Below are 27543 nucleotides of genomic sequence, written 5' to 3' on the forward strand. Positions count from 1 at the left end.
GTTGCCAGTGCACCCACACTTGGCACCAACCCTTGATGCCTGCCCTGTCCCCACCACAATGTGTGTTTCTGAAATCGCCACTTGTCACAACATAGGCACCAGCACTGGCTCCCACAGCCCAGGTGTACACACCAGCGGCTTCAGTCACCTACACTGCCTTCTCTAGTCCAGTCCCTAGCCATTGCACCTCATTTATATCTCCCAAAGTTTAATAAATAGAATTTCCTATTAACTAGAGAAAATAAAGAAGCTCAATTCAAGTACAATATATAGAAGTTTTGCTATGTAAAAAAATTCTCACATTGAAGAATCAACAACTTTTGTGTCCACTGAAAAGCCCCCACAGTGCTCATCAAGGACTAATGGCTGTCAATGTTATAGATTCCAACAGCCTGAGTCACAGACACCATGCCCCACCACCAGCACCCAGAACTGCCATACACACCCACACTGGTACTCAGAACCACTAGACCCGAGCTTACAACATACTAGTCTGTGTACCCCCACACAGTTTAAGGTCTTTCCTTATTAAAGCCAGTCCATAAATTTTGGAAGAGGTGACTGTGCTTCTTCAAATGTATAGACACCTATGCAAAGGTACTGAGAATCATAAAGAATCCTGAAAACATGACATTAACAAAGGAACTCAGTAAAATTCCAGTTTCTGATGCCAAACAATGAAAATCCAGAAATTGCCCAATAAAGAATTGAAAATAATTGTTCTAAAGATAGTCAGAGAGCTACAAGAGAACAGATAAACAATTAATGACAATACAGAAAAACAATACAAGAGCAAATGAGAAGTTCATCAAAGAGAAAGAATACATAGAAGAAGAACCAAAAGGAAATTTTGGAACTGAAGAATACAATGAATGCACTGACGAAGTCAATAAGAGCTTCAACAGCAGACAGCGCCAACCAAGTAGAAGAAAGAAACAGTGAGCTCAAAAATATATCACTGAAACTACCAAGTGAGAGAAACAAAAAGAAAAAAAAAAGAAATAGAAATGAGGAAAAAGTAGACATTGTTAAGAGAAAAAAAAAAAAACTGCATCACTGAAGTTACAGGAGGAGAGAGAAAAAAGGAATAGAAAACTTCAAAAAGAAATAATGTCTGAGAACTTTACAAACCTGGAGACAGATTTAGAGATCCAAAATCAGGAAGCTAATAGGTCACTCCACAATTTCTATCCAAAACAATGTAAAATATCCAAAACAATGTTCTACAGCATACCTTATTATAAAACTGTCTCAAACCAAAGATGAAGAGAGAATTTTAATAACAACGAGAAGAAAAAATTTTCTCATATAAGAGAATCCCCATAAGGCTATGAGTGGATTTATCCACAGACCAAGAGAGAATGGGGTGATATATTCAAAAAGCTAAAAGAAAAAAACTGCCAACAAAAATATTTTACCTGGCAAAGTTGTCCTTCAGAAGTGAAGGTGAGATAAACACTTTCCCAACAAACAAACTCCGAGGGAGTTCATCACCACTAGTCTTGCCTTATTAGATATGCTGGAAGGAGGTCTTCAGGCTGTAACAAAAGCACACTAATTAGTAACATAAATTTAAAACATATAAGAATGTAGGGGGTGGGTTGGAGGTGGCAGGTGAGAGATCAATGGGGGGAAAAGAGACATATGTAATACTATATGTAATACTTTAAACAATAAAGAATTTTTTAAAATAATAAAATAAAAAGCTTAGTCTGAAAAAGTATAAGAATGTATAATATACAGCTAAAGGTTAAGTATACAGTCAGATTCAGCAAACTCTAATAGTATAATATGATGATTTGTTTCCCATTTAACTCCAGGCTACAGGAGAAAAAATATTAAATAGAATTATAGTTATAAAAACTTATTAATGGATACATAATATAAGAAGATATAAATTGTGATATAAAAAAACCTAAAATGTAGCATGGAGGAGTAAAAGGGTAGTTTTCATACATAAACAAAGTTTAGCTATTGGCTTAAAATTGACTGTTACATTTATAAGATGTTTTAATACATCAGCCTTAAAATAAACACAAAACAGAAATCTGTGCTAGATACAGACAAGATAAAAAGAAGGGAATCTAAGTATGTTACTATGGAAAATCATCAACTCACAAAGGACGACAATGAGAAAGGAAGAAAGGAACAAAGTACAAAAGAGCCAGAAAACAATGTAAAGGATGGCAATAGTCCTTACCTATCCATAACTTATTTCAATATAAATGAATTAGATTATCCAATCAAATGGCATAGAGTGGCTGAATGAGTGGGGGGGCGGGGGAGACACACACACACACACACACACACACACACACACAAGAAAAAACAACAACAAGACCTAATTATATGATGCCCCAGAGACGTATTATACATCAACTTCAAGGACATACACAGGTTTACAGTGAAGGGATAGAAAAAGATAATGTCATACAAATGGAAACCAAGAGAGCAGGGGTAGCTATACTTATATATCAGACAAAATAGAATTTAACAAAAGATCATGAAGGTCATTACATAATGATAAAGGGGTCCATTCATCAATAGGCTATAACAATTAACTACATAGGTACCCAACATCAGAGCTATCTTAAATATGGGAAAAGTACTTGAACAGATATTTTTACAAAGAAGACATACACATGGATCACCAAGTACATAAAAAGGTGCTTCACATAACTTATCATCAGGAAAATGTCCATCAAAATCACAATGAGATACAATCTTATATGTATCAGAATGACTACCACAAAAAGACCAGAGATAACAATTGCTAGAGAGGATGTGGTGAAAGAGGAACCCTGGTACACTTCTGGTAGGACTACTATGGGAAACAGTACAGAGATTGCTTAACATAAAAAAATAGAACTACCACGTGATCCAGCGATCTCACTTCTTCTGGGTGTATATTTAAAGGAAATGAAATTACTGCACTCCCATGTGCATTGTGGCATTATTCATAATAGACAAGACATGGAAACAACCTAAGCGCCCATCGACAGCTGATTGGATAAAGAAAGTGTTGTGTCTACATATAAAACATAAATCAGCCACGACAATAAAGGAAACCCTACCTTTTATGATAACCTGGATGAATCTTGAGGGCATTAAGTTATTGAAATAAATCAGACACAGAAAAATACTCTATACTCTCACTTATATATAGAATCAAAAAATGTCAAAATCAGAGAAATAGAGGCTAGATTGATGGTTACCAGGGGCTCTTGGTTGGAGGAAATCGAAAGAAGTTGATCAAAGGGCACACATTTTTAACCATAAGTTGAATAAACTCCAAGGTCCTAAAAGTACAGTATGGAAACTATAGTTAACACTACTGTATTGTGTACTTTAAAGCTGCTCTGAGAGTAAATATTAAATGTTCTTTCTCATAACAACAAAATGGTAATTATATGAGGTAAATGATGAGTCAATTAACCCTACCATGGTAAACATTTTGCAATATATGTGTATCAAAACACTATCTTGTAAACCTTACTTGACTTACACAATATTATATGTCAATTACATTGCAATAAAGCAGAAAAAGAAACCGAACATGTCAATGCTTTTTAACGTCACCTAGTTAAGGAAGCCTGTAATTCTTACATAGCATTTTCTCAGTAAAGATAGATAGGTCTATGGATAAATTTTAAAACCTGTTCTTTTTTATTTCCCGCCCCTTATTTCAGGTACAACTGAAAAACTGTAAGATGCCAAACAAAAGGTTCATTTCATTCACATTTCATTAGCATTTGGAAACCTTTAACTTTCTGCATGTTCAGATCTCTAGTGTCAAAGCTTACTCAGCGCTGGCCAGCGTGCCTCAGTTGGTTAGAGCTTCAAACCTTACACCAAAAGGTTGTGGGCTTTATTCCTGGTCAGGGCAACATACCTAGATGGCAGGTTAGATTGTGTAGGTGGCAACAGATTGATGTTTCATTCTCACATTGATGTTTCTCTCTCTTTCCTTCTAAAAATATATAAAAGTATGTCCTTGGGTAAAGATTTTTTAAAAGTCCATACTCAGTGGCTATGTCTTTTACAATTATATTTTTAAAATTTGTTGAACATTCTAAGATTAATGTTTGCTGCATGCATTGTTTATGTATGCATACAAAGCTCATTATTTATACCTCTCAAATATTTCTATTGAATGTAATTATTTTAGTTGGTAATAACATATTAAAATCAGTTCTAGTGTCACTGAAATCAGGTTTTAAAAATCTTAATTTTTGAACTTGACTTGTAAATTGTTAATTCTGGAACTATAAACAAAAAATGATATCACATATACAGCAATATTAGGAAAGTGGCATATAAAATAAAGTATATGCAAAAAACTTCACAATTATATTAGATTGATTTTTATTAAAATATGACTTTTTATAATTTAAAATAACATTAAACTAGCCCACTAGTTTTTATACTTTAAAAATCACAAAACTTACTCTAGGTGGCGTACTTCTATAAGCTTATGGAAGAAAAAATACAATGGAATATCAAGCTTTTGTGTTATTTCTAATCAATGATTATTAAACTTATGAATTCAAAAATCCACCAATATTTGAGATTTGTTAGTAGAAAATTAAGTTCAAACTTAGTTATTAAGCTAAATTAAGATATAATTAATAACAAAATACTCCATAATGACTTTCTTTAGAGGAGTAAATATTTCCTTGTGAGAAAAACCATAGAGAAATCTTATACAGAAAAATGAAATACTTAGTAGTTACCTCCAAAAATAAAAGAAAAAAAATATTGTATTCAACTTTTACATCTTTAACTTATTTTTTAAAGTCCCCCTCATTCTAAAATTCTGAATCAAGGGTGCCACTGTTTGTGCCACCATTTGTTTGGTACCATTTCTATTTCCTGACTGCTATTAGTTTTCTTAAATCAGTGACATATTATGCTATTTGCACTTCTTTTTAGCAAGACAACTTTTATAGTTTTTCTTCACCCCACTCTGATCAACCTCAAAGAACTCCAGCCATGTGTATATATTTAGTCAGACTAGTAGGGAAATGGGGGAATTATCAACCAATGGGGCTGTGTTGTCTCTGGTTCTCTCTGTCATACGGAATGTGACATGTATACGAGTAGAGTGAAATTGGATCTAAAATCAGCTGTCATTCGAGTCCAACCCTTGAAACCCCTGGTTATAGTTACCAATCTGGAGACCTTCAAATTTATTTTAAATTGATGTGATATTATGGCATGCATTGTTACCTAGTTTTTAAAGAACATGCTCTTCGATAAACCTCAATTTTTTTGGTGATTCCTCTGTTACAATCACATATTCACAAAATTGTTACCCATGTTTTCATGCAATATTTAAGTTACCTAAAAAGGAACTGAATTCACAATTAAAGGGACTTATTAGTATATCTCTCAAGTTACTTAGCATAAGCTCAGATATCTTTAAAGTTACTGTCCATTCTCTATTTACAAAGGTTCATTATTACTTGGACGTCTACAAACAGATGTTTTCATATTAGTGACTTATTTGCCAAATTACTATCTCCAAGTTTATTTTGGTAGCAGCAGTTGCACAGAGAATTTTTCCAGGACCTAAAGAATTGAAAATAAGTTATACTTTCTTATAATGTGATATTTTCTTACATTAAATAGTAGAGAAACAATTGACCCTATTGGAATTCACTTATCTGTGGCTGAAATGGTTTGTTACAATATGCTTCTAATTTAACTCTGGGAACACTAAAATCTTTCTAATTATTAATCAGACTTTTATATTAAGAAACAATGAGGACAGAATATAGAACTTGATATTAATCTTGCTTTCTACTATGCCCATTATAATACAAAACTCATACCTTCTATATCATAATGATTATAATTGGTGCAAAAATACAAATTCACACACACTTTTTTATATGTGTGCAGACAGATTTTCTCTTTTTAAAGGACTACTGAACTACCTCCATCTTCCTTCTTTAAAAAATAAAGTTTATAAAACTATTGAAGGCAACTAAGATAAATAATAAATTCAGCTGGACTTCTGAGAAAAATAATAGCAACAATTCTACATACAGGGTCTCCCCCCAAAATATAGCTCAATTAACATTTCTTTCTTTTCAGATTTTACCTATTGAAATTAATAACTCAAAGTGTATATACATATTTGGGACACCCTGTATATACGCATTTTTTAAATTACAAAGAGAAAAGTATTCCACTCAATAAACAAAAGAAACATGTATATCTCGGTTCTTTATTATGACATCTAGAGAAAATAGGGTTGAGGGGAAAAATGGGGAAAATAAAGCAGAATAAAAGGGGATAACACAAAGAATGTCATATGCAAACATAATAATAGAACAAAGAGAATAACAGAAATCCACAGAATCATCTGCTTCTTCCAATCAGTCTTCAAATAACAGTTTAGTCAGATGTTAGTGGGCCTCAGGAACACCTGATGGGTTAAAAACAACTTGCTGGAGTCTCTCACACAACAGACTGGAGTGAGGCTCCATAATTTGCATTTCCAGCAAATTAAAAAATGAACATGCTTTGAGAACATTCACTAGAACTCTCTAAACAGACCATTAATGAAACTTGACCATTCACAATATTCTTAGAATTGGAGAAAATTTTGTAGCTTTTGAAAATGATCCAGATTTATGTATCTCAGAGTAGTCAAACTGTGAGGTATTATTTTTTCTTCCCTTTATTAATATATATGATCTCCTTGGTATCCTTAAGCATAATGTTGTTTCTGATATGGATATTAGATTTTTGAAATGACTTACTGATTAAATTCAATTTACCAGGGAACTAAATGAAGCTAAAGTACATCTGGAAGAGTTGTTAAATAGAGGATAGCATAATGTGCAGAATATTTTAATTCATTCAAATATGTACTGTGTGTAAGCATCTGTTAGAAGCTGTAATGACAATAATGGACAAAGCTGGATATAGTCTCTGACTTTATTGAAAGAACCTATTGGGGAGGACAATCACCTGAAAATATAGTGGCAAATGGTCCAAATGAAAGATATGTGATAATATAAAAGAATACAACTGTTCTCCAGAGGAGCTAAATATTGACACTTCCAATCTGTTTCACATAATCATTGACACACAGGATTATCAATGTTTTATTTTAGCCATTCTAATAAGTGTTCAATGGCATGTCATTAAAGCTTTAATTTGCATTTCCCTATTAATTGCCAATGATTTTGAACGTTTTTTCATGCACATATTTGCCAACCTGATAGCCTCTTTGTGAAGTGTCTGCCTTTTGCCCATTTCCTGATTAGTGTTTTCTTACTATTGAATTTTGAAAGTTCTTCTTATATCCTGGGCACACTATTGTTAGCAACTATTTGTCTGTGGCTTGTCCTCTTTAACAGGGTCTTCTTTTCATCTTCTTTAACAGGGTCTTTCTCAGAATAAGATTTTATTTGTGACAAGATCAAATTTATTTATATTTTTTAAATTGCACCTTGCTGTCACTTGAAGAATTTTGACCAACCCTATGTCATTGGTCAGATATTTCTTCCTTTTTTTTTTCCTAAAAATTTTACAGTCTTACATGTTACATTTAGATCCATGACTCATTTTTGTGTTTTTTTTTACATATATATATATGTAAAAAAAAACACAAAAATGAGTGTGTTTTTATATATATATATATTCCCCCCCTCCCCCCAAAAGGGAGGATAGTTAGAAACATTGATGAGAAACATTGATCAGCTGCCTCCTGCACATGCCCTACTGGGAATGTGCCTGCAACCAAGGTGCATGCCCTTGACTGGAATTGAACCTGGCACCCTTCAGTCTGCAGTCCAATGTTCTATCCACTGAGCCAAACCAGCTAAGGCCATGATTCATTTTAAGGTGTGTTTGTTTTTAATATGGTGGAAGGTCTAAGTTGAGGGTTTTTTTTTTTCTTTGCTATGAAATATCCAATTGTTCCAATACCATTTTTTAAATATTCAACTGTCTCACACAATTCTATTGAATTGCTTATGCAACTCTTTCAGAATTTAGTTTTTCATACTGTGTGGGTCTATTCTGGACCTGTTCCACTGCTTTGTATGTTACTCTGACAAAACCACACCATAAGTAGCAATACCACATTGTCATGATTACTGTAGCTACATAATTTTTAATATCTGGTAGTCTGATTCCAAATTTATTTTCAAGGTTGCTGAAAGTATTCTACTTCATCTTTCACATAAATCTTAGAAAGTTTACCTACAAAGGATCTGAGATTTCAATAGAAATTATATTAAATTTATATAAATCATTTGGGGGAGAACTGACATCTTTATTATTTTGTCCTCCAATCCATGAATATGGTATGTTTCTCCATTTTTTAGGTCTTTTTTTTCTTTTATTAGCATTTGTAGTTTTCAGCAAACATATCCTATACATGGCTTTAAAATTTTATACTTAATATTTTTATATAAATATTATTTATTGCTAGTATATAGGAATACAATTGGTCTTTGTTGGCCTTGTATCTTGTGATCTTGCTAAACTCACTTGTTAGAGTTACAAAATGTTCTTGGAGATTTTTTTTTTTTTTTAATAATCTAAGGGGAAAAAAGGTCAGTGCTTCTGGCTAGTCAAGTATTGCATGTTTTAAAAATTCAGGAGGTTGCTGGTCTATACAGAAGGACCAAGTATATTGAAAAAAAAAAAGCACGACAACTCCATGAAACTTAAGTATGGATAAATTTAGAAATAGAGGGGACAGGGAGATAGTTTATCTATATATATAAAAGACTAAGTGACAGTTACAATAGGTCGCTATGATGATGCACTGATCACCAGGGGGAAGACGCTGAATGCAGGAGCAGCTGTGCTCCCTTGTGGTCAGTGTACTGCCAAAGCCAACCTCTCGTGTCCCTCCCACCTGGCCAGCCCCTATCAGGACTGGTGAGACAGTCCCGATCATCCCCTAACACTGGCCAGGCCAAGGGACCTCACCCATGCACACATTCACGCACCAGGCCTCTAGTACTTAATTAAAAATCTGAATCCTTCTTCCTGATTCTGATACTATATAGAACCTCAAAGGCCAAAGATCAACAAATGAAAAACAACTGAATTTTAATGAGGAAAAGGATAAACTGGCCTCTTTAGTGATATTAGTAACATTCTAGCTGCTATGGAGAATGGACTGGGAGGAAGTAAAAGTACAGGAAATCCAGCCATCTGGCTACTGTCCAGAAGTCAGGGAATGGTTCTTGGGTTCAGAGGGTGGGGGCCATGGAAATAAAGAAAAAGACAGATTTGCAATGAATAAGAGCATAGAATTGTTTAGAGGACAAAAAAGGTCCATTAGATTGGTGACATGAAATTAAACTATTTCGAAGGAATAATGGGAAGGGTGTCGGGAAGAATCTAGTTAAAATAAGAGAGCATAATGAAGAAAATAGTTTAAGTGTAAAGAAATGAGATGATGGGAGGTCTGAGGGAAGGCAGGATGCTTTGTGGTAGGAGAAAGTATGGCAAATGCATGAAAGTGAAGTACAGCCTAAGTATAAAAATGAAGGGACAGTGGTGGGAATTGGCTCAGAAAAGGGTATGGCTACTTGATTATAAGAGGAAAAGAGGTAAAACTAGGTACAAGAATATGTGATCCTGGGTGGGTTTTCATCTGATTCCCTTTCTTTGAAAAATAGTAAGAAAGCTGTTATTAGGTCTGCCTTAACAAAGTACACAGAGACCTGGGTGTCTTAAATATCAGACATTTATTTCACCACAGTTCTAGAGGCCAGAAGTCCAAGAGCAAGGTGTCAGCAGGGTTGGTTTCTTCTGAGAATTGCTCCTTGACTTATAGATGGATATCTTCTCTTTGTCTTTGCTTGATCTTCCCTCTGCGTGTCTGGATCCTAATCTCTTCTTATAAAGGTCAATCAATTGGATTAGGGTTAAACCATATGACTTAATTTTATATGAACTGTCTCTTTAAAGACTGTATCTACAAAAATATTCACTTTCTGAGGGTTAGGATTTCAACATGAATTTGCAGGAGACACAATTCAGCCTATAACAAGAGATTACTAACCAAGAGTAAAAAAGAGAGATAGCATACATCAGCGGTTCAAAGTGAAAGAAGTTTAAAATAGTTCTGGTCTAAAATAGTTCTCACACTGACTATAAATGAAGTAACAGTTTAAATAAATAACTTATTTAGTTCAAAATAAAATTGGACTTTATTATTCCACTAAAAAATTGTTTAAAAACAAATTATAAAATTGGAATTTGCTTCCCTGCTCTAACAATGTCCCTTGAATATATCTGGCTCTACTTTTGTTACTCTAAAATGGGGACAATATATCAAAGAACAAGTATATGACTCACAGTACATTAGAACTAAACTCGGGAGCCCGACATCCTGATCCTATTCCTTGCTCTGTCACTGTGAGCTTAATTGCTCAGAAACTTCATTCCTCATTTTAAAATGGAGTACAACTAAGTCATCTTTTTCGTTTTTTCCCTTCTAAAACCTATAGTTCTATGAAACGAAGTAAAATGATGTTACCTTGAGAATAAATGGATGATGGCATTAGAAGAAAATCATTCTTTAGAATATTTGCCAATAAAAATTGTATGCTTCCAGTATACATTGGTCTTCCATTTATTTTTTCTACGTCCCTCTCTGCTCCCAAGTCAATATTATCCTTATGGTTAAAGCTGTTTTAATATGCCTTTTTCTCACTTCTGTTGGCTTAAAAACTGGGTGCTAAATTGCAACAAAATATTACTTACGTTATATCTAATTATCTACTTGACTTTAAGTGATTATATTCTTAAATAGCATTCCTAGAATGTCTGAAATAAAGTTTTTCATGTTTTTAAAAAAAATGTCCTGGCCTGGCAGCTCTGTGGGCTAGAGCTTTGTCCTGATACACCAAGGTTGCAAGTTCAACCCCTGGTCAGGGCACATACAAAAACCAAGTCAACGAATGTATAAATATGTGGAACAACAAATCGATGTTTCTCTCTTTTCCTCTCTCTCAGATCAATTTTTTCTTTAAAGTTAAATGGTAGATACAATTAATCAGAAACATATATTACTAAAATATGGCTATTGTACCTCTAAGCACATTGTTGGCGAGAAGGAGGAGAAAGAGGCAAAAAGCCTCATCTCACATAACTTTGCCTTTTTAATTTGAAAGGAAGGCCCTTGCTAAGTCTTTCATTTCATTAACATCAACTAGATCATATGCCCACACATTTGATATCTAGGGCTATCCAAAATGGTGGCCATGAGTCACATTCAGCTATTTAAACTTAAATGAAATTAAATTAAAAATTCAATTTTGCAATTGCACTGGCCCTATTTCAAGAGCACAACAGCCACATGGAGTTAATGGCTATCATAATAGACAGCACAAATACAGGCCTGGCATGTCACAGACCATAAAGAATGAAGCCTTTTCTATATTAAATCAATTTGATGCATCTTTTAGAGTTGAGGTAAGACCCTAATCCTCTTGAGGAACAGGGATTTCTGCTCCTATCTCAACAATATAGGATACAATTTACTGGGAAGTTGAGGTAATAGTTGCACAGGCAACTGTCTGCCATGATGGGATTATCAGTACATTAAAATAGAGGTCTATAAATTTATTACATATTAGCAATATACTGAAGAAAAAATTCTTGGCAAGAAGGTATTAAAATTAAAAAAAACAAAGTGAAACTAAGGCTGAGAGTTATGAGGCACTAAATTTCTTATTACACAAATGTAATTGCTAAAGAAAACACTATTCTAGTGACTGATGGGAGAAGGTTAGAGAGAAGAAAGGTAGTGGGAATAGTATGTGGCATTATTTTCTTTGTAACAAATAAATTTTAAGTGGCTGATTATGTTGAAAATGCAGTTACTAAATTTATGTATAAAAGGAGTACATCTTGTTATAACAAAGATTAGTTCAGAATTATTTTCATATGAGAAGAGATTTTACACAGCTGCTCATTACTCCTGACAGAATAAAATGAAAAGGACTGTAACATGAAAGAATTAGACTTAGATAGGAAGAGTAACAGAATTATTCGAAAGGTTAAAATGCTGGTTTTGGCAAGTTTTCTTCCTAAAAACTTTCAGGTTGTCAATTCCTCCACGATCCCCATTTGCCCAAATCCAGCAATGACAAGTGAGCAAGAGTTTCTGTATAATGTTGGTATAAATAGGATTATGACTAACGTACATATATATTAGACAAATATTTACTGTATTACTTGGTAATTCATATATATGTAACATATATATGAATTACAAACTAATACTAACAGTAAATATTTGTCTAAAATGAATAATTGACTATTCTAAAAATTATGTCTGAACGAAGAGTTTAACTCTCAAAGTTCTTTGTATTCTATTAAAACATGCAAAATACTGTTGGTTAATTAGTATGAAAAAAAGAAATTTCAATTATCACTAAGGAGATAATGAGAAAAGATTGTAAACATTTTTCTTTTAAAAAGTGTTTTTTATTTTGCCATAAAGTAAAAAATAATAACAGTTACTGAAACCCCTTTCATTCCTATTCTCTAGATCTCTGAATATTCTTTTATGTAATTTACAGTTAAAAGTTCAATAAATATAACTGTCCTAAAGGTTAAATTTGAATATCATAGCATATATGAACCTTAAAGCATTTTATAGGTTAAAAATCTAATTATGTTTTATGGCAAAAACAAACATTTTAAGACAGATTGCTAAATTTTGGAAAATTACATATTTTAGCATGATTTAGCAGAATAATATTATAGTATATAAAACAATAGCCTACTGAAACAGAGCAAAATTCAACCTGACACTAAAGGAGTTGAAATAATTTGCCAATATTTTGCTCAGTTATATATGCTATGTATTTCTTATCATAGATAAAAAAGAGCTAACTAGGAATTGAGTTCTAAAATGATATCTTCACTATTTAAGTATAATAAAAAGACTATAATCATCATATGCATGTTTAATAAATCATCATGGTTTATTTAATGAGTTCATTTCTACATCAGATTATGGTTTAAAAGCAGTGTGATATTAAGAGAATGATGTACAATCAATAACTCTAAAATCCTTCTTCTATGGACCTTCCTGATCTTTCTGCTTAGCAATGAAAGGCATTTTTAGGTTTATATAAACATATTCTTTACAACTGCCTCAACAGAAAATTAGCATATAAATAGCACTGGGCCTTTAGTAAATAAGTCACAAGCCAATAGGTTCAATTGTGCAGTTGTGAAATGTAACGTGAAAGAGTTTTTGAATCGTTAAGACTGGGTAATCTGCAGTGTTTCCAACATGTCTTCGACTGCCTTAAGAGAGTATTTGGTTTCCTTCTTACTTCGACCTGCAAACTAATTTTTAAAAAAATGCAATTAGGGTCAATTTCAATGGGGGTTCAAAAATCACAACCTTACATTCTCATTGCTAACGAGACTTAACATCTATTTTATCACTAGCATAAAATCAAATATTTTCAAACAAAGGTAAAATAAAAATGTAAAGTATTTTCTATTAAACATTTAAAGTTGTCATAATCCTTTAAATTTTTCCAGATTTATTAGTTGAATAGGCAATATGCTTCTGCAGCAAAGAGCTATCAAAAAAAACTTTGTTACATATCACAATGATGTAAACATGTTTTAAAATATGCATTTCTAGTTTAAATTGGATTTTACAGTGAAAACAAAATATAATACATTAAATACTATCTTTGTGTATTTAAGTCAAATTCATAGTGTATTAAATTCAATATAGTACACATAATCAGTCGGGGGAACCACTGTTGACTACCCCATGCTAATTTCAAAATGACTTCTAACCAGACTGACAATTCCCATCATTTATCAGTTTGATTTAACACTACTAGAGAAGTGTTTCTTATGGGGGTAGGTTACTATAATAGATAAGTAAATCTTTACTAGATAAGTAAGTGTTTCTTATGAGGATAGGTTTATTATAACTATATTACCTATTTTCCCCACGGTTAAAGTACAAACATTTACTATTAAAACATAAAGTACTTTCAATTAACATCTAAGCACTCAATGCATTTTCATGTGACTGATCTTCCCTTCAAATACCAATGCTGTCTTAGGTACTTAGCACTTGATTTATGATGTGTTCCTTCTCTTTTGTAATTAACTTAATTTGGCAAACTTCTTATGACCTGTTGAGAAAGATTAAGTGATCAAGCACAGGTAACATCATAGCAGCAAGAGGTTTCAGGAATTGTTAACCTGCCTTTGACCTCTCTGCAGCTTAACATTATGATTCCCCTACTTCCTAAACCATTAGCTTCTGTGGTTGAATCTTGATTTGACAGAGTAAATAAAGAGGATTTCCAAAGGAAATGCCAGGAAAAGAGAAGAAATCATAAGAATCAAGATCCCTTTTACCTTTGATAGACATTACTAATTAAAGGAGTTCAAATGTTAAATATTCAGAATTACAAAATGTCGTAACAGTAACATCACAGTTAAAACTCTGCCTTTACATAATTGCATTTGGTGAGTAAAGGATGTGGGGTGTGCTTATTACTCCTATTATCCAGTTGACAAATTCCCTTTTACAAGGACTTACCAAGAACAGAAAGCCTTTTCTTTTACCACTGCCTATCCAAAAATAGGAATGGTCCTAATCAGATATTTAAAGGTCTAATTCTAAGTAAAAGCTTTGATGGGTTGGGGAAGGGGGTACAAATAGGATACCACATAATAAAACTTAGACAGCAAAATAAAAATAAATTCCTAGAACTGAAGTCATAAAAAGTATTTTAAAATACAACATTTTTCTTAGTTTGTACTTAAACATAATAACAATAATAAATATGAATTTGTGATTTTTAAAATTAGCTAATAAAAAAATCACCTAAGTTTGTGTATCAAGATTACTAACCAGTGAGTACTATTTAGAATAAACAAAGCAAACTTATTTATGTCAGAACAAATAAAGATAAAGTTGAAAATATAAATCAATCACTTCAAATTTTGCCTGACATGCAATTATTTTGTCTATTCCAGAATTATATGGCAATTTAACTGATTAAGCAGGAATCCTATTTTTCCTCAAATCATGATTTAATTTTCTATTTCCCGAAAGGATAGTAACAGAATCACCTCCACAATCATAAATAACATATGGATCACGAGCACAGATGAATTTAGCAGTGTACCAAAGAAGCATTTATCTGGAAAATTGTGTGTAGGTTCACATTAAAGTTTTTCATGAGCATTAATCAAACTTGCCTGCCTCTACTGAACATGCTAAACCAATTACCTCATTGAAAAGTCAGTAGTAGACATATTCTGTTTCATTATTAAGTAGAAAGAAAAGCAGTTCCTAAAACCTCTTTTTCTCTAATTTACAAATGCCTAGAAAAACATTACAATAAGGAATATTTTTCTTTATACTTGTTTATATGCCTAGACATGAGTCATGAAGTTCTCAATTAGATCCCACAGATTTGCTTACTAAAATGTCAATCTCTAGTTATAATTTGCCAAATTAATCATAAATTCTGCATTTTTGTTTTTATACAGTTAAGATTTTACTTAAGTAAACTCTTTTTTCATAATTCCACTGGGTCTTAAAAATAATTCACCCAAAAAATCACAATAATAATAATAATAATAATAAATAGTCAGTGATTCATCCATTGCAATTACTGGGATAAGTTGAGCTAAAATTTACCTTTATACAATTTTGAAAACAACATGGGCGTACAAAGTAATAGGATAAATAAAATGGGACACTGGTTGGATGAATCTCAGAAACATTATACTGAGAGAAAAGAGTCAGACACAAAAGAGTACATAACCTATGATCTCATGAATATAAAGTTCTAGTACAGACAAAATTAATTTATAGTGGTAAAAATCAAATCAGTGTTTGTCCGTAGTATGGAGTGAGTTCACTGCAAAGTGGCAAAAGGGAACTTTCTGTATGAAGATGTTGTGTATCTTAATTGCAGTGGTGGTGAGAGGGGAATTTAAACTTGTCAAATCTCAGCTGTAGACCTAAAATGTGTGCATGTTTTTTGGCATATTTTACTTCAATAAAGTGGATAAAAAGGAAGGCAAAGCAGAAGGAAGGGACTATGGAGTTATGCAATCTATCTATCTGTAGAAAAGCCTAAGTGACCATTACGATCAGAATGATCAGTGGCTATGATGCACACTGACCACCAGGGAGCAGATGCTCATCTTGGGAGCTGCCCCCAGCCTGTAGGCCCCGATAGCTGATAAGGCCTATTGGCCAACCTCCTGCTTCCTGCCCCTGGCTGGCAAGCTCCAATAGCCCAATTGGGGCCAGGCCCCTGGGCTGGGACAGGGAAATGAGGGTGGGTGGCAGCAGATTTGGCCCCTTTCCCAGGGGGACCAAGGGCCAGCTCCCTCCTCGGGGCCTATGGCAAACCTCCCTGATACCTCCCCCCAGCCAGAAGGCCCCGATCAGCTGTCATGGTTTGCAGTTGGCTCCTACTCCCAGCCAACAGGTCCTGATCAGGACCAGGCCCCAGGCTGGGACGGGGAACTGGGGGGTGGGTGGCAGCGGATGCGGGTGGCAAGGGAAGGATGCGATGAGGAGTTGGGGAATCTAAGGAGCCCTGATCTCCAGCCAGACCTAGGAACCCCACCTGTGCACAAATTTTGTGCACCGGGCCTCTAGTAGTGTAATAAACTGCCAAATGAGATCATATTTCTCTTCCTATTGAGAGATAAGTACTGCATCCCTGATCTATGCTGACCATGTGATTTTCTTTGCCCAATGAAATATTAGGAACATGTGACAACCCCGGAAGCTTGAAAAGCCCTTGCACATCCAAGTTTGCCTGTTTGTTGTTCTTAGAACCCTGAGACCCCTACGCGAGTAGGTCCAGGATAGCCTGCCAAATGAGAGATACCCAGCACTCCCAGACAGCAGATAGTCTTTCAATTATTTAAGTGAGGGTATCAACCACTAGCATAGGACATAAATATAAATAAGTCCAGTCAAGGAAGTATTTCAGATCTTGCTCCCTGGCTTATGTCCTCAGTTTTATTCAAATAAACTCCTATAAGATGGCAGCATAGGAGAATGTATTACTTGCCTCTTACCACAACCACATCAAAATCAGTGATTTGGAATATGAAGAAGTAAAAAAAACAAACAAACAAACAAAAAAAAAAGAACAACACCGAATCAGAACAGCAAAAGGACAAAGAATCCAAATATATGAAATTAATGTAAGGAGGTTCTGGGACAACTTCAAGTGTATCAACATTCACATCTTGGGGATGCTGGAAGGAGGAGAGAGAGAGAGACAGAGAGAGAGAGACAGAGAGAGAGAGAGAGACAGAGAGAGAGAGAGACAGAGAGAGAGAGAGAGAGAGAGAGAGAGAGAGAGAGAGAGAGAGAGAAACTGAAAACCTATTTGAAAAAATAATGACAGAAAATTTCCCTTACCTGGTGAAAGAAATAGATATAAAATCTAGGAAGTGCAGAGAGTCCCAAACAAGAGGAATCCAAAGAGGCCCACACCAACATACATCATAATTAAAATGCCAAAGGTTAAAGACAAAGAGAGAATCTTACAAGCAGCAAGAGAAACGCAGTTAATTACCTACAAGGGAGCACCCATAAGACTGTCAGCTGATTTCACAACAAAAATTTTGCAGGACAGAAAGGATTGGTAAGAAATATTCAAAGTGATGAAAGCAAGGACCTACAACCAAGATTACTCTTGCTAGCAAAACTATCATTTAGGATTGAAGGTCAGATAAAGAGTTTCCCAGACAAGAAAAAGCTAGAGTTTGTCACCACCCAACCAGCATTTACCTGAAATATTTAAGGATCTTCTTTAAGAAGGAAAACGACGATAAAAAATATAAACAATAAAATGGCAATAAATATATATCTGTCAACAATTGAATCTAAAAATCAAAATAAATGAATAAGCAGAGCAGAAACAGATGGACAGACATAGAGGCCATTTTGATGGTTTGCCAGATGGGAGGGTGTTGGAGAAATGGGAGAAAAAGGTGAAGGAATTTAGAAGTATAAATTAGTTGTTATAGTGTAGTCACAGAGTTGTCAAGAACAGCATAAGGAATACAGTCAATAATCTTTAATAATAAAAGCGTAATATGCTCATTAGACTGGACATCCTTCTGGATGACCTTTCAGATGAATCTGGGGTTACGAGGGAAGCCTAGGTACTGGGTTCCAGAGGGAAGCTGGGGGAAGGAAGGACTACTCTTGCATGAATTTCATGCATCGGGCCTCTAGTATTCTAATAATTATGTATGATGTCAGGTTGGTATGAGATTTTTTGGGGATGATCACTTAATAAGTTTTATAATGTATAATCACTGGGTGTACACTGTACACCTGAAACTATTATAATATTGTATGTCAACTGTAAATGAAAATAAAAAAGATTTAAAATAAATAATTAAGCCCAGTCCAGACTAGTGCAGTATTACTTGAGCCCAAGGCGAACAGCTTACCTATAGAATCATAAGCAAATAAGTCATTATTTTAAATCACCAAGTTAGCAAAGAATAAAAGATATAAATATTTACTGAATCAGATTGACAGAAAGTGAACCCTGAGCCTCTGTAGAAAAAGCACAGAATATGTAAGCCTCAAAAGCAACAAGAGATTTTATTTAAAATCCGTTACTGGTGTCAGGAGGAAGAAATAATTTTGCACAATGAGTCCTAGCTGAAGAGAAATGGAAGTTGCTATACAGAAATCTGACATAACTAACTAAATTAAGATGCAATACCTTCCAAGATTACAGGAACTGGCAAAAATTCCTTGTACTATTCTGTCCTATGGAGTCAAGAAAAGGCAAATCATACCTTCAGTAAAGTTGTGCAAAACATCTGAGAAATATAGAGCTTACATTATAAAACTAATAGACTGAAGAGCATTAGTGATGCTTTCAGAGCTCTTTCCAAAGAACACTGAGACCTTATAAATAAGCCTATAAAAAGAATATGGATCTAATAAAATACAATAAGAAAAAGTTTTTAAATAAGAATGGCAAGGAGGGTAAATATAACTAGAGAATAGGGCTTGAATCTTTTAATGATGGCTTAAATTACTGAAATAATGGGAGTCATGGCTATTGATAGTGCATCTCATAAGCAGGGAAGGGCATGTTTATCTGTTTTTGTGTTATTGAAGGATAGGAAGGAAGAAAAAGAAAAAAAACAAAACCAAACCCAGAATTTAGTAATTATTAAAAGCTTTAGGTCTGAACTGAAGAAAGTAAAGTGAAGGTAGAATATCAATTGTTCACATGAAAAAAGGATTGAAAAGGGAGTTAGAAACTATAATTACAATGTCAGACACATTTATACCTGACAACTCCTTATAGAGATAGAATATTATGGCCATTAAGAGCACCAACTCTGAAGTGAGACCTGCCAACTCTGGAGTCAGATTTGTAAAAATTATGTATTAGCTCCTTTAATCCTCAGAAAAGTTTTATTATGCCCACCTTGCAGATGAACAGTAAGGCCCAGAATAGTATATAATATATCCAAGGTAGCTCAAACAAACAAAAAGCAATATATAGAGAGCTAATAATTGTCCGAGCCAAACTTTGAAGTCAGACAACATGGATCTATTCTGTGTTCTTCTCTTTAAGTACCATATGGTACTGGCTTCCATGGAATAGGACTCATGACACAATACAGAGATGGACAAAAGCACTCTGGATAGTTAAAAGGAGGAAAACTGACTCCTATTTCACATCGTACATAAAAAATCAGTTCCAAATGGACTTGGGATCTACATGTGAAAAGCAGAAGAAAAAAAAAGATCTAAAGACACTCAAGATTATCTTTATAACCATGAGAAGTAAACAATTTCTTAAACAGAAATCAAAAAGCACAAACCATAAAGGAAATGAAAGATTAGTTTGAACATATTTATATATCATCACAAACATATGTATATGTACAACAAAAGACTTGTACAGCAATATTCAGTATAGTACTATCATAATTGCCTAAAACACAAAATAATCCAAATGCCTAACAACTGATGACTAAATAAATATATGTTCATATAGACTATAGTACAATGAAAATGAATTACAGACAAAAAGTTTAAGTCTCATAAATACATATAACAGGGATATTGGCTAGGCAAAAATAAATACATACTGTATAATTCCACAAAGTTCAAAAAGGGCCAAAAACTATGAGATTAAAAATCCACACTCTTGGGAAGGACAGAAGGATTACAAATTAAGAAGAGGTACCAGGAGAGCTCTGGAGTGCTGTAATATTTTTACTTACTGACCTGGATACATTTGTTGGTGCAGGTAGTTAGCTAGTTATTGATAAAGAAAGGGAACAAAGGATATCACACATTATTAAGCATAATCAACTAGGAAGATATGCCTGCTTGCTTCACAAGGAAGTTACAGTTTCATACACTCCCCAGGGAACCAGCAGTTCAATGGAATAAGGGATCCTATCTGATAAAAGAGTAATATGCAAATTAACCATCACTTTGCTACACCCACTAGCCACGCCCACCAACCAATAAGGAGCGAGTATGAAAATTGACCCAACCAAGATGGCTACGGTCACGGAGAGAGCAGGAGGGAGGCTTGGGTTTCCCGGCGATGGAAGAAACCAAGCTTTCTGCACACCCTGGCCAGCCCAGGCCTCCACTTAACAAGGAAATAGCACCAAGACTAAAATAACAGAAAACAAGGCCAAAGAAGACAACTTCAAAAAACTACACAGCAGGTAATTTTCCAAATCCTAGAATATAGTTGGTATCCACAACAGAAGAACCTAAAAAAGACCAACAGCTGTGTGGTAGGAGCAACAGGAAGTAAAAGAGGACAATCTACTACTCTACAAACCACAGAAAGAAAAAAAAAAAGTGTAAACTGATGAATCTTAAAATGGCTTGCAAAACCAGGACAGTCTCAAAGGCTACAGATCAAAGATATGTAAGTGTAACATTAAACAAGTCTAATAGTCAGACCTAAAAATCTCTGAAATATCTAATATATATCCTCTTCCAAAAGGGAAAGGAAAATTAAACAAACAAACAAAAAGCAAAAACAAAATAAAACCCACCTCACACAGAACAAAAACTACTGTGAATCTGAAACCAAACTGACCAAGACGGAAACCCTGGGGTAAGAAGAGGAAAGATGGCTTAAAAAAGGTGGTCATGCCTCAAGACAACAAATCCCAGAAGAAGAAAACAAAACAAAAACACTAACAATAAAACCCAACATTGAAAAATGAAAGCAACACCTCAAACTTTAAGATATATAGAGATCTAGGGGTGGAAGAGAGGGCTGGAACCAAAATATATTTCTGAATTAGACCTAGTTCTGATATAAGCTGAATATACAAAGAGGTCATATTTGAATTCTCCTTAACAAAGAGGAAGCTACAGAGAAGTCAAGATGGAAAAATTATCCTATTTTATCTCTGATTCCCTATAAAATTTCTCCTAATATCCTAGGAAAATTGTCTCCCTGAATCATGGAGAATAAGAAATAGAATATAAAGTAACTCCATAAAAATATTTAAGAAAATGACAGAAAAAGTATAGGGGAAAAAATGAATAATATAGGATATGAGAAAAGAGAGCCAATTGACATATAATTGGAGACCTGAATAAGAAAACTTAAGCCTCAATGGATAGAGTGTCAGCCTGAGGACTGAAGGGTCTCGGGTTCAATTCCAGTCAAAGCCACATGCCCGGGTTGAGGGCTGGATCCCCAGTTGTAAAGCATGCAGGAGGCAGCCAATCAATGATTCTCTCTCGTTGTTGTTGTTTCTATCTCCCCCTCTCTGAAATCAATAAAAAATATTTTTTTTTTAAAGAAAATTTAAGCAAACAAAAAAGTATTTAAAATTGTAATTTTAATAGCAATTTTCTGAAATTAAAAAAGGAACAAAATCCACATATTAAAGGGTCTATTGTGTATTTGAAAAATTAACCTGAGAATAATGAACGAAACATACTGCAGTATTTTAAAAATAAATAAAACATTCCTTAGGAAAACCAAACAAAAAGTCTAAGTTAGTTATTATAGAAAGAAAATCAGGAAAATCAGGTGTTAAAATATTTTATCCTAAAAAACAATGGAACAATAGATTTAAAAGACTTAGTTATGTAAACTTCATAAAGGTTTCATAAAAAGCCAAATCATCCTTCAAATATAAAGACTATAGACATATAAGTTAAAACATGCAAGATGTAAGAAGATAGTATATTTTTCCAAGAGACCTTTTTGAAGAATCTCCTAAGTATGAGCTTCAGAAATCAGTAATATATGACATGTGAGGCGAGTACATAAACTGTTATATAGTCTGGTTAGTTTACTTTTAGGCTTTTCTTCACTTTCTCATTATTTGAGATACCTCTAATTAATAACACACGCACATACCCAATTTGCTTTTGCTTCTGAAATGCATCCTGCAATTTGTTTATCCTTTCTGGATTTTTCACAATTACTTTTTACTTGCCAAATGCAGAACTACTGAGATTTCTAGATGGTGAGGCTAATCATGGGATCATAATGATAACAGGCTCCTCTGGGGGGAAGGGGTGTGTGTGTGATCCTACAACTACAAATTCATTCTGTAGTTAAAACACATTTGATAAAGGCCCAAAGGCATAAAAGTCCAATGACAGACATTTGGGTTTGTACTTTGTAGAAACAAAAAGAACTAAGTTATACAATACATTAAATGACCAATATGATAATATAAAACTATTAATACTAACCTGATAAGCTCTGTTTATTTGACTAGCTGCCCAACTAGCATATTTCATGTTGTCCTTTTTTGTTTTTGCACTTGCTTTTGGATTAGAAGCAATATGACTTGCTGACTAAAAACAAAAAGTAAACATCAAAAACAAAATGCCATTTTCCTAGCAAGATAATAAAAAACATGTAAGGTTGCAGTTGCAATGGGATGATAACAGAGTTTTAAAAATTGTACCAAAACTATTTGCTTTTAAAATAAATATGAAGTTAAATAAAAGAGCAGTGTTTAAAAATGACATGTTTTAAAATAATGAAAAATCCAAATGGAAAAGAGAAAGAATATCTTTAAAAATATCTAAAATTATTTTATTAGTTGTCTACTACAGCTCTTAAGGGTAAAATTCCATTTCTTTACTGAAAAGTATTTCATTTGTTTCTTTCTGCCTCCATCTCAGCAATCAATTCTTTTCATTCATCCAAAAGTCCATAAAAAGACTAGGATAAATTAAAATTCAAAGAACTGGCTTATTAAAGGAAAGTTTGCTTTCCAGGCATTTTGATTGTAGAGAGGGGCTCATTTTATATATATTTTAAAGCTCAGCAAATTCTTCCTACCCCAAAGCTCTTGTTAATTTACTTTTCTAAGCTTGTCACTTGGCATACATAAATAATGGGAATATTTAATTACATACTTCCCACAACTTCCAAATTGGTTTTCTATACCATAAAAAAATGTTTTAATTTTACATTAGAGATTTTATTTCTGATATGTCTTTTATTGCCATAGTTTATAAATATCTCATACAATTTTAAGGTAAGAAACAACAATGTTGAGAATAAATCCAAGAATGTCAAAACAATTAAGAAATAGTATGAATTTTTGTCAGTTACTATTTAATTTTATAAGGGAATATATCACTTCTGATACAATATATTTTATAATGAAATGTCAAATATATGTGATATAGTAAAATTCAGAAATAAAATTATTTTGTAACCTATTACTCATAATTAACTAGAAGAAAAAATGCAAATCAAAAAAAAAAAAAAAAAAGAAAGAAAGAAAGAAGTGATTCAATAGGATAGTTAATGGAGTTTAAATGACAGATTTGGTGAAATAACATTAAACATGCACCTTAACTCACCATGTAAAGTCCAAACAAAGCTCTCATATTTCTGTTGTTCAGTTTCAATGCCTGTGCAAAATACTTTCTTGAAAGTTCAAGGTTTTCAAGTCCACCATGGGTATATTTAACCTGTTAAAAATTTCACAGAGTGCTGAAACTTGTTTATTTTACTACTTTGAAATATAACATGTTTCATCATACCAAAGGCATTAGTAACTGAAACAGATATTCTGTAAACAAATACAAGATGTTTAAAATTTTTCATCTTAAAGTTGTTAAAGCTTATCTAAAATTTAAAGCATAACCTTCCCCCAAAAAACTATTCTAATAACAGTCCTTAATAACGAAGTCCTTCTAACCTTACAGCATTGAATTATATTGCTATCCTTAATATTTAATGACAAATACTTGCTATTTCACAAAATACTGATATAAATATGAAATTTCTAGAATATAAATTTTAAAAATCATAATCACTATCAATGTTTTAGAAGTTATTAAATGGTGACAATTGTGGCAGAATTCATAATTCAAAAAGAAAATAGCATTCAAATTAAAAAATACAAAGGATTTCACTGTTTTAAGCAGTGTTTTTAACTGAGAAGTCACTATTTCCATTACAGTATTAAAAATTTAAAACTTTTACTCCAAGTCAATTTTCATCAAATGCTTTAAATATTTATATACTTGCCTAACATTAAGGACATAATCTTAGTTCCATTATAATACCCAAACCAACAAAAATAAAATCATATACAATTGCTGGTTTTGAAACTTACTTCAGCATATTGCTGGCAGTATAAGTGGTTGTGTGGATTAGTCATCATAAGCTCCTCTAAACAAAAGGCTGCTCTGGCATAGCTGAAAAATATCAAGGAGAAATTAAAAGTAACAAATTTTATCTTAGTTATGTCTTAAAATAACTTTTAAACAAGTTTAGTGATGTTAGACACATTTTGTTCCCTAAATAACTAAAATAGCTTTATTACTAATAAAGGACTTATCGTAAATTCATAAATACAAATATTTAGGTTTTTAATGAAATTAATAAACAAAAGCTTAAATCCTAAAGCAGCCCATGAACAATCAATACATATTTTTAAAAACTAGGTCACTACTATGACATTCAAACATTATTAACAACAAAGGCTTCAAGACCTTGGATCAAATTACATATAAAATAACTTCTAGAATTCCACAAATCATTTAATAAAATAATCAAATAGCTACAGTGTAAGGAGGAAACAAACATTTTATTAAATACTCTCTATTCACTAAAAACCCTTTGTAGACATAAATTTATCAACATATTCTATTACAAAACTTTTCATTAGTTAATTGTACTGTAAAATATAAAATCATAATAAAGTTATAAATTTCTAAACCCATAAAACACAGTTAGTGTATTTGATATATACTCTGCTATTATTTAATCACGTGGTAGATAAACAAAAATCTTGCTGAAAACCTGAGAGAACTGCTGCAAAGGGTTCTGGAAAAATGGTGTTACACCAGGTAATTACAATTCCCCTCAACATATTTTATGTGTAAAGGCATGTGACTATACTTACTATTTATAAGAAATCCTAAAGGACACAGGTGTTCTAATATTTATTCGCAGTGAGGTGGTGTTGAGAGTACCCATTAGAAAAAGGCTAACTAAAGTTTTTTTTTTTGCATTTGTTACTGATATCCTATCTTTACACTAATGTCTGATATACAATACTTACTTTTCAAAATACATGCTGCAGTTTCATATATATAATTAATAAGAACTTTAAAAATACGTTTTATGATTTTAGAGAAGAGAAATATGGATGTGAAAGAAAAATGTCAACTGCCTCCCATACACCCCCTGATCAAATCCACAACCTTTCAGTACACAGGACAATGTCCCAACTGATTCATACCAGCAAGGGGAAAATCTAACTTTTATCACATCCTCACTATGTATTATTTTCTAGGTATTAGAAGTATTAACTCATATAATCCTTCCAAAACCCTAGGAAATAGGAAATTAATATCACCATTCTATAGTTAAGGACTCTGAGGCACAAAGATTAAGCTGAAACCAGGCTGTGCCACTCCAGATAGTCTACACTCTTAATCACTATGCATACTGCCTCTAAGCACTACATATCACAATAGAAAATTGTGGTGATTGTAGTGATGAAGATGTGAATGGTAACATAAAGACAGGAACAACAATCAAATCCACAAAGTCTGAGGAACCAAAACAGCCTGCAGATTACACCCAAATCACAGTACTTTAGATTTATGAAGATTATTATAGACTAGATACCTGGTGCATGAAATTCATGCACTGTTAGGGTCCTTAGGTTTGGCCAGCGATCTGAGCCCATCGGGGCCTTCCTTCCCCTGGCTTCCAGCTGCCAGCTGGGGGCTTCTTTCCCCCAACTGCCAGCTGGGACCTTCCTTCATTCTGCAGTGCTCCCTGGTGGTCGCGCACATCATAGCAACTGGTAGAATTCCTGGTTAGTCAAACTCCGGATTTGCAATATTAGCATTTTATTATATGGGATTCTCATCAAAGATCATGCAGCTGTTTAGCCCTTTCATTTTTATATCCAAAATCATGTTCTTGACATATGATAGGTATATAATGGGTGACTGGCTAAATGAGTGAACAAATAACTGAATTAATGTCTAGAACAATGAAGTATTGATATGTATTTATCTGATGTTTATTATTCTATAACACAAGTGGAAAGTAGTTTCTAAACACCTAACTTCATTAGAAAGACAGTTCCCTTTAAATGTTTCTTTTATTAAATTAAGTTTTTAAAGTTCTTCTGATCCTCACAAAAGCATATGTATAGGTTATATATATTTGTCCCTAGATTGCTTTATCAACATTATTTTTCCTTATAACATTTTAATAATTCTATTTGTTATAAAATTTTACAATAAGGCTGGGCCTACAAAAAGGAACCGTAATCACTATAATAATTAATTTATAATACTAGCTGATTTTTACGATATAACAACTAGTTTTAACTACAAATCAAGTAAAAAACTTGTCTGTTTAAAATATGTATTTTTGTTTTATAATATGTATTGGTAATGCTAACAATACATATAAACAAAATATATATTTTAGATATATTGTTTTATATTTAAAACAAGTAAAGTATCTCAACATGGTCAATTGGTATAACATATACCACTTGAATAACTAAATACACACTAGAATTTATAAATCAGAAGCAAACAAATAAAGGTAATGTAAAAGATATAAAAGAATTCATGCCAGAATTCTATTTCCCCTTTTCTCTCTCTAAAAACACTGAATAGGCTTATATGAACATTCTACTGTGAAAATTTAGAGTAAAACTTCTAGATTTAGACTAACAATGCTGCCTGTTATCTATTATATTTAAAATAGCTTATGAACTATTCATATGCAGAAAATGCCAAAATGTTAAATATATCTAGGAATACCTAAATTGCTACATTTTTGCTACTGTGTCCATAAAACTTTGCTAAGCTGACATCCCACAATAATTTACCACTTACACACACACACACACACACACACACAAATCCTACCTATTATAATGACTTGTCCTAACAAAATGAATTAAGTGAACAGATTCTGATTTTCACCTCAAAAAAATCTGAAGGTGTTTATTTCCAAGTTCTCTACATCTGAATATTTC

General features: G+C 33.1%; 1 protein-coding gene across 1 annotated transcript in view; it reads right to left on the minus strand.

Annotated features, from left to right (window-relative positions):
* Nucleotides 1-12954: 12954 nt before the first annotated feature.
* Nucleotides 12955-27543, minus strand: part of EMC2 (ER membrane protein complex subunit 2) — a 34522-nt gene continuing 19933 nt past the window's right edge. The window contains exons 8-11 of the mRNA XM_084864468.1: nucleotides 24643-24724; nucleotides 23882-23992; nucleotides 22754-22858; nucleotides 12955-13347 (exon numbers count right to left, since the gene is read on the minus strand). Coding sequence (XP_084720594.1) covers nucleotides 13261-13347; nucleotides 22754-22858; nucleotides 23882-23992; nucleotides 24643-24724 — 385 coding nt within the window. The 3' untranslated portion in view covers nucleotides 12955-13260. The remainder of the gene's footprint in view (nucleotides 13348-22753; nucleotides 22859-23881; nucleotides 23993-24642; nucleotides 24725-27543) is intronic.

This window comes from Pipistrellus hanaki, assembly GCF_964339955.1.
Source record: "Pipistrellus hanaki genome assembly, chromosome: 17".
NCBI lineage: Eukaryota > Metazoa > Chordata > Mammalia > Chiroptera > Vespertilionidae > Pipistrellus > Pipistrellus hanaki.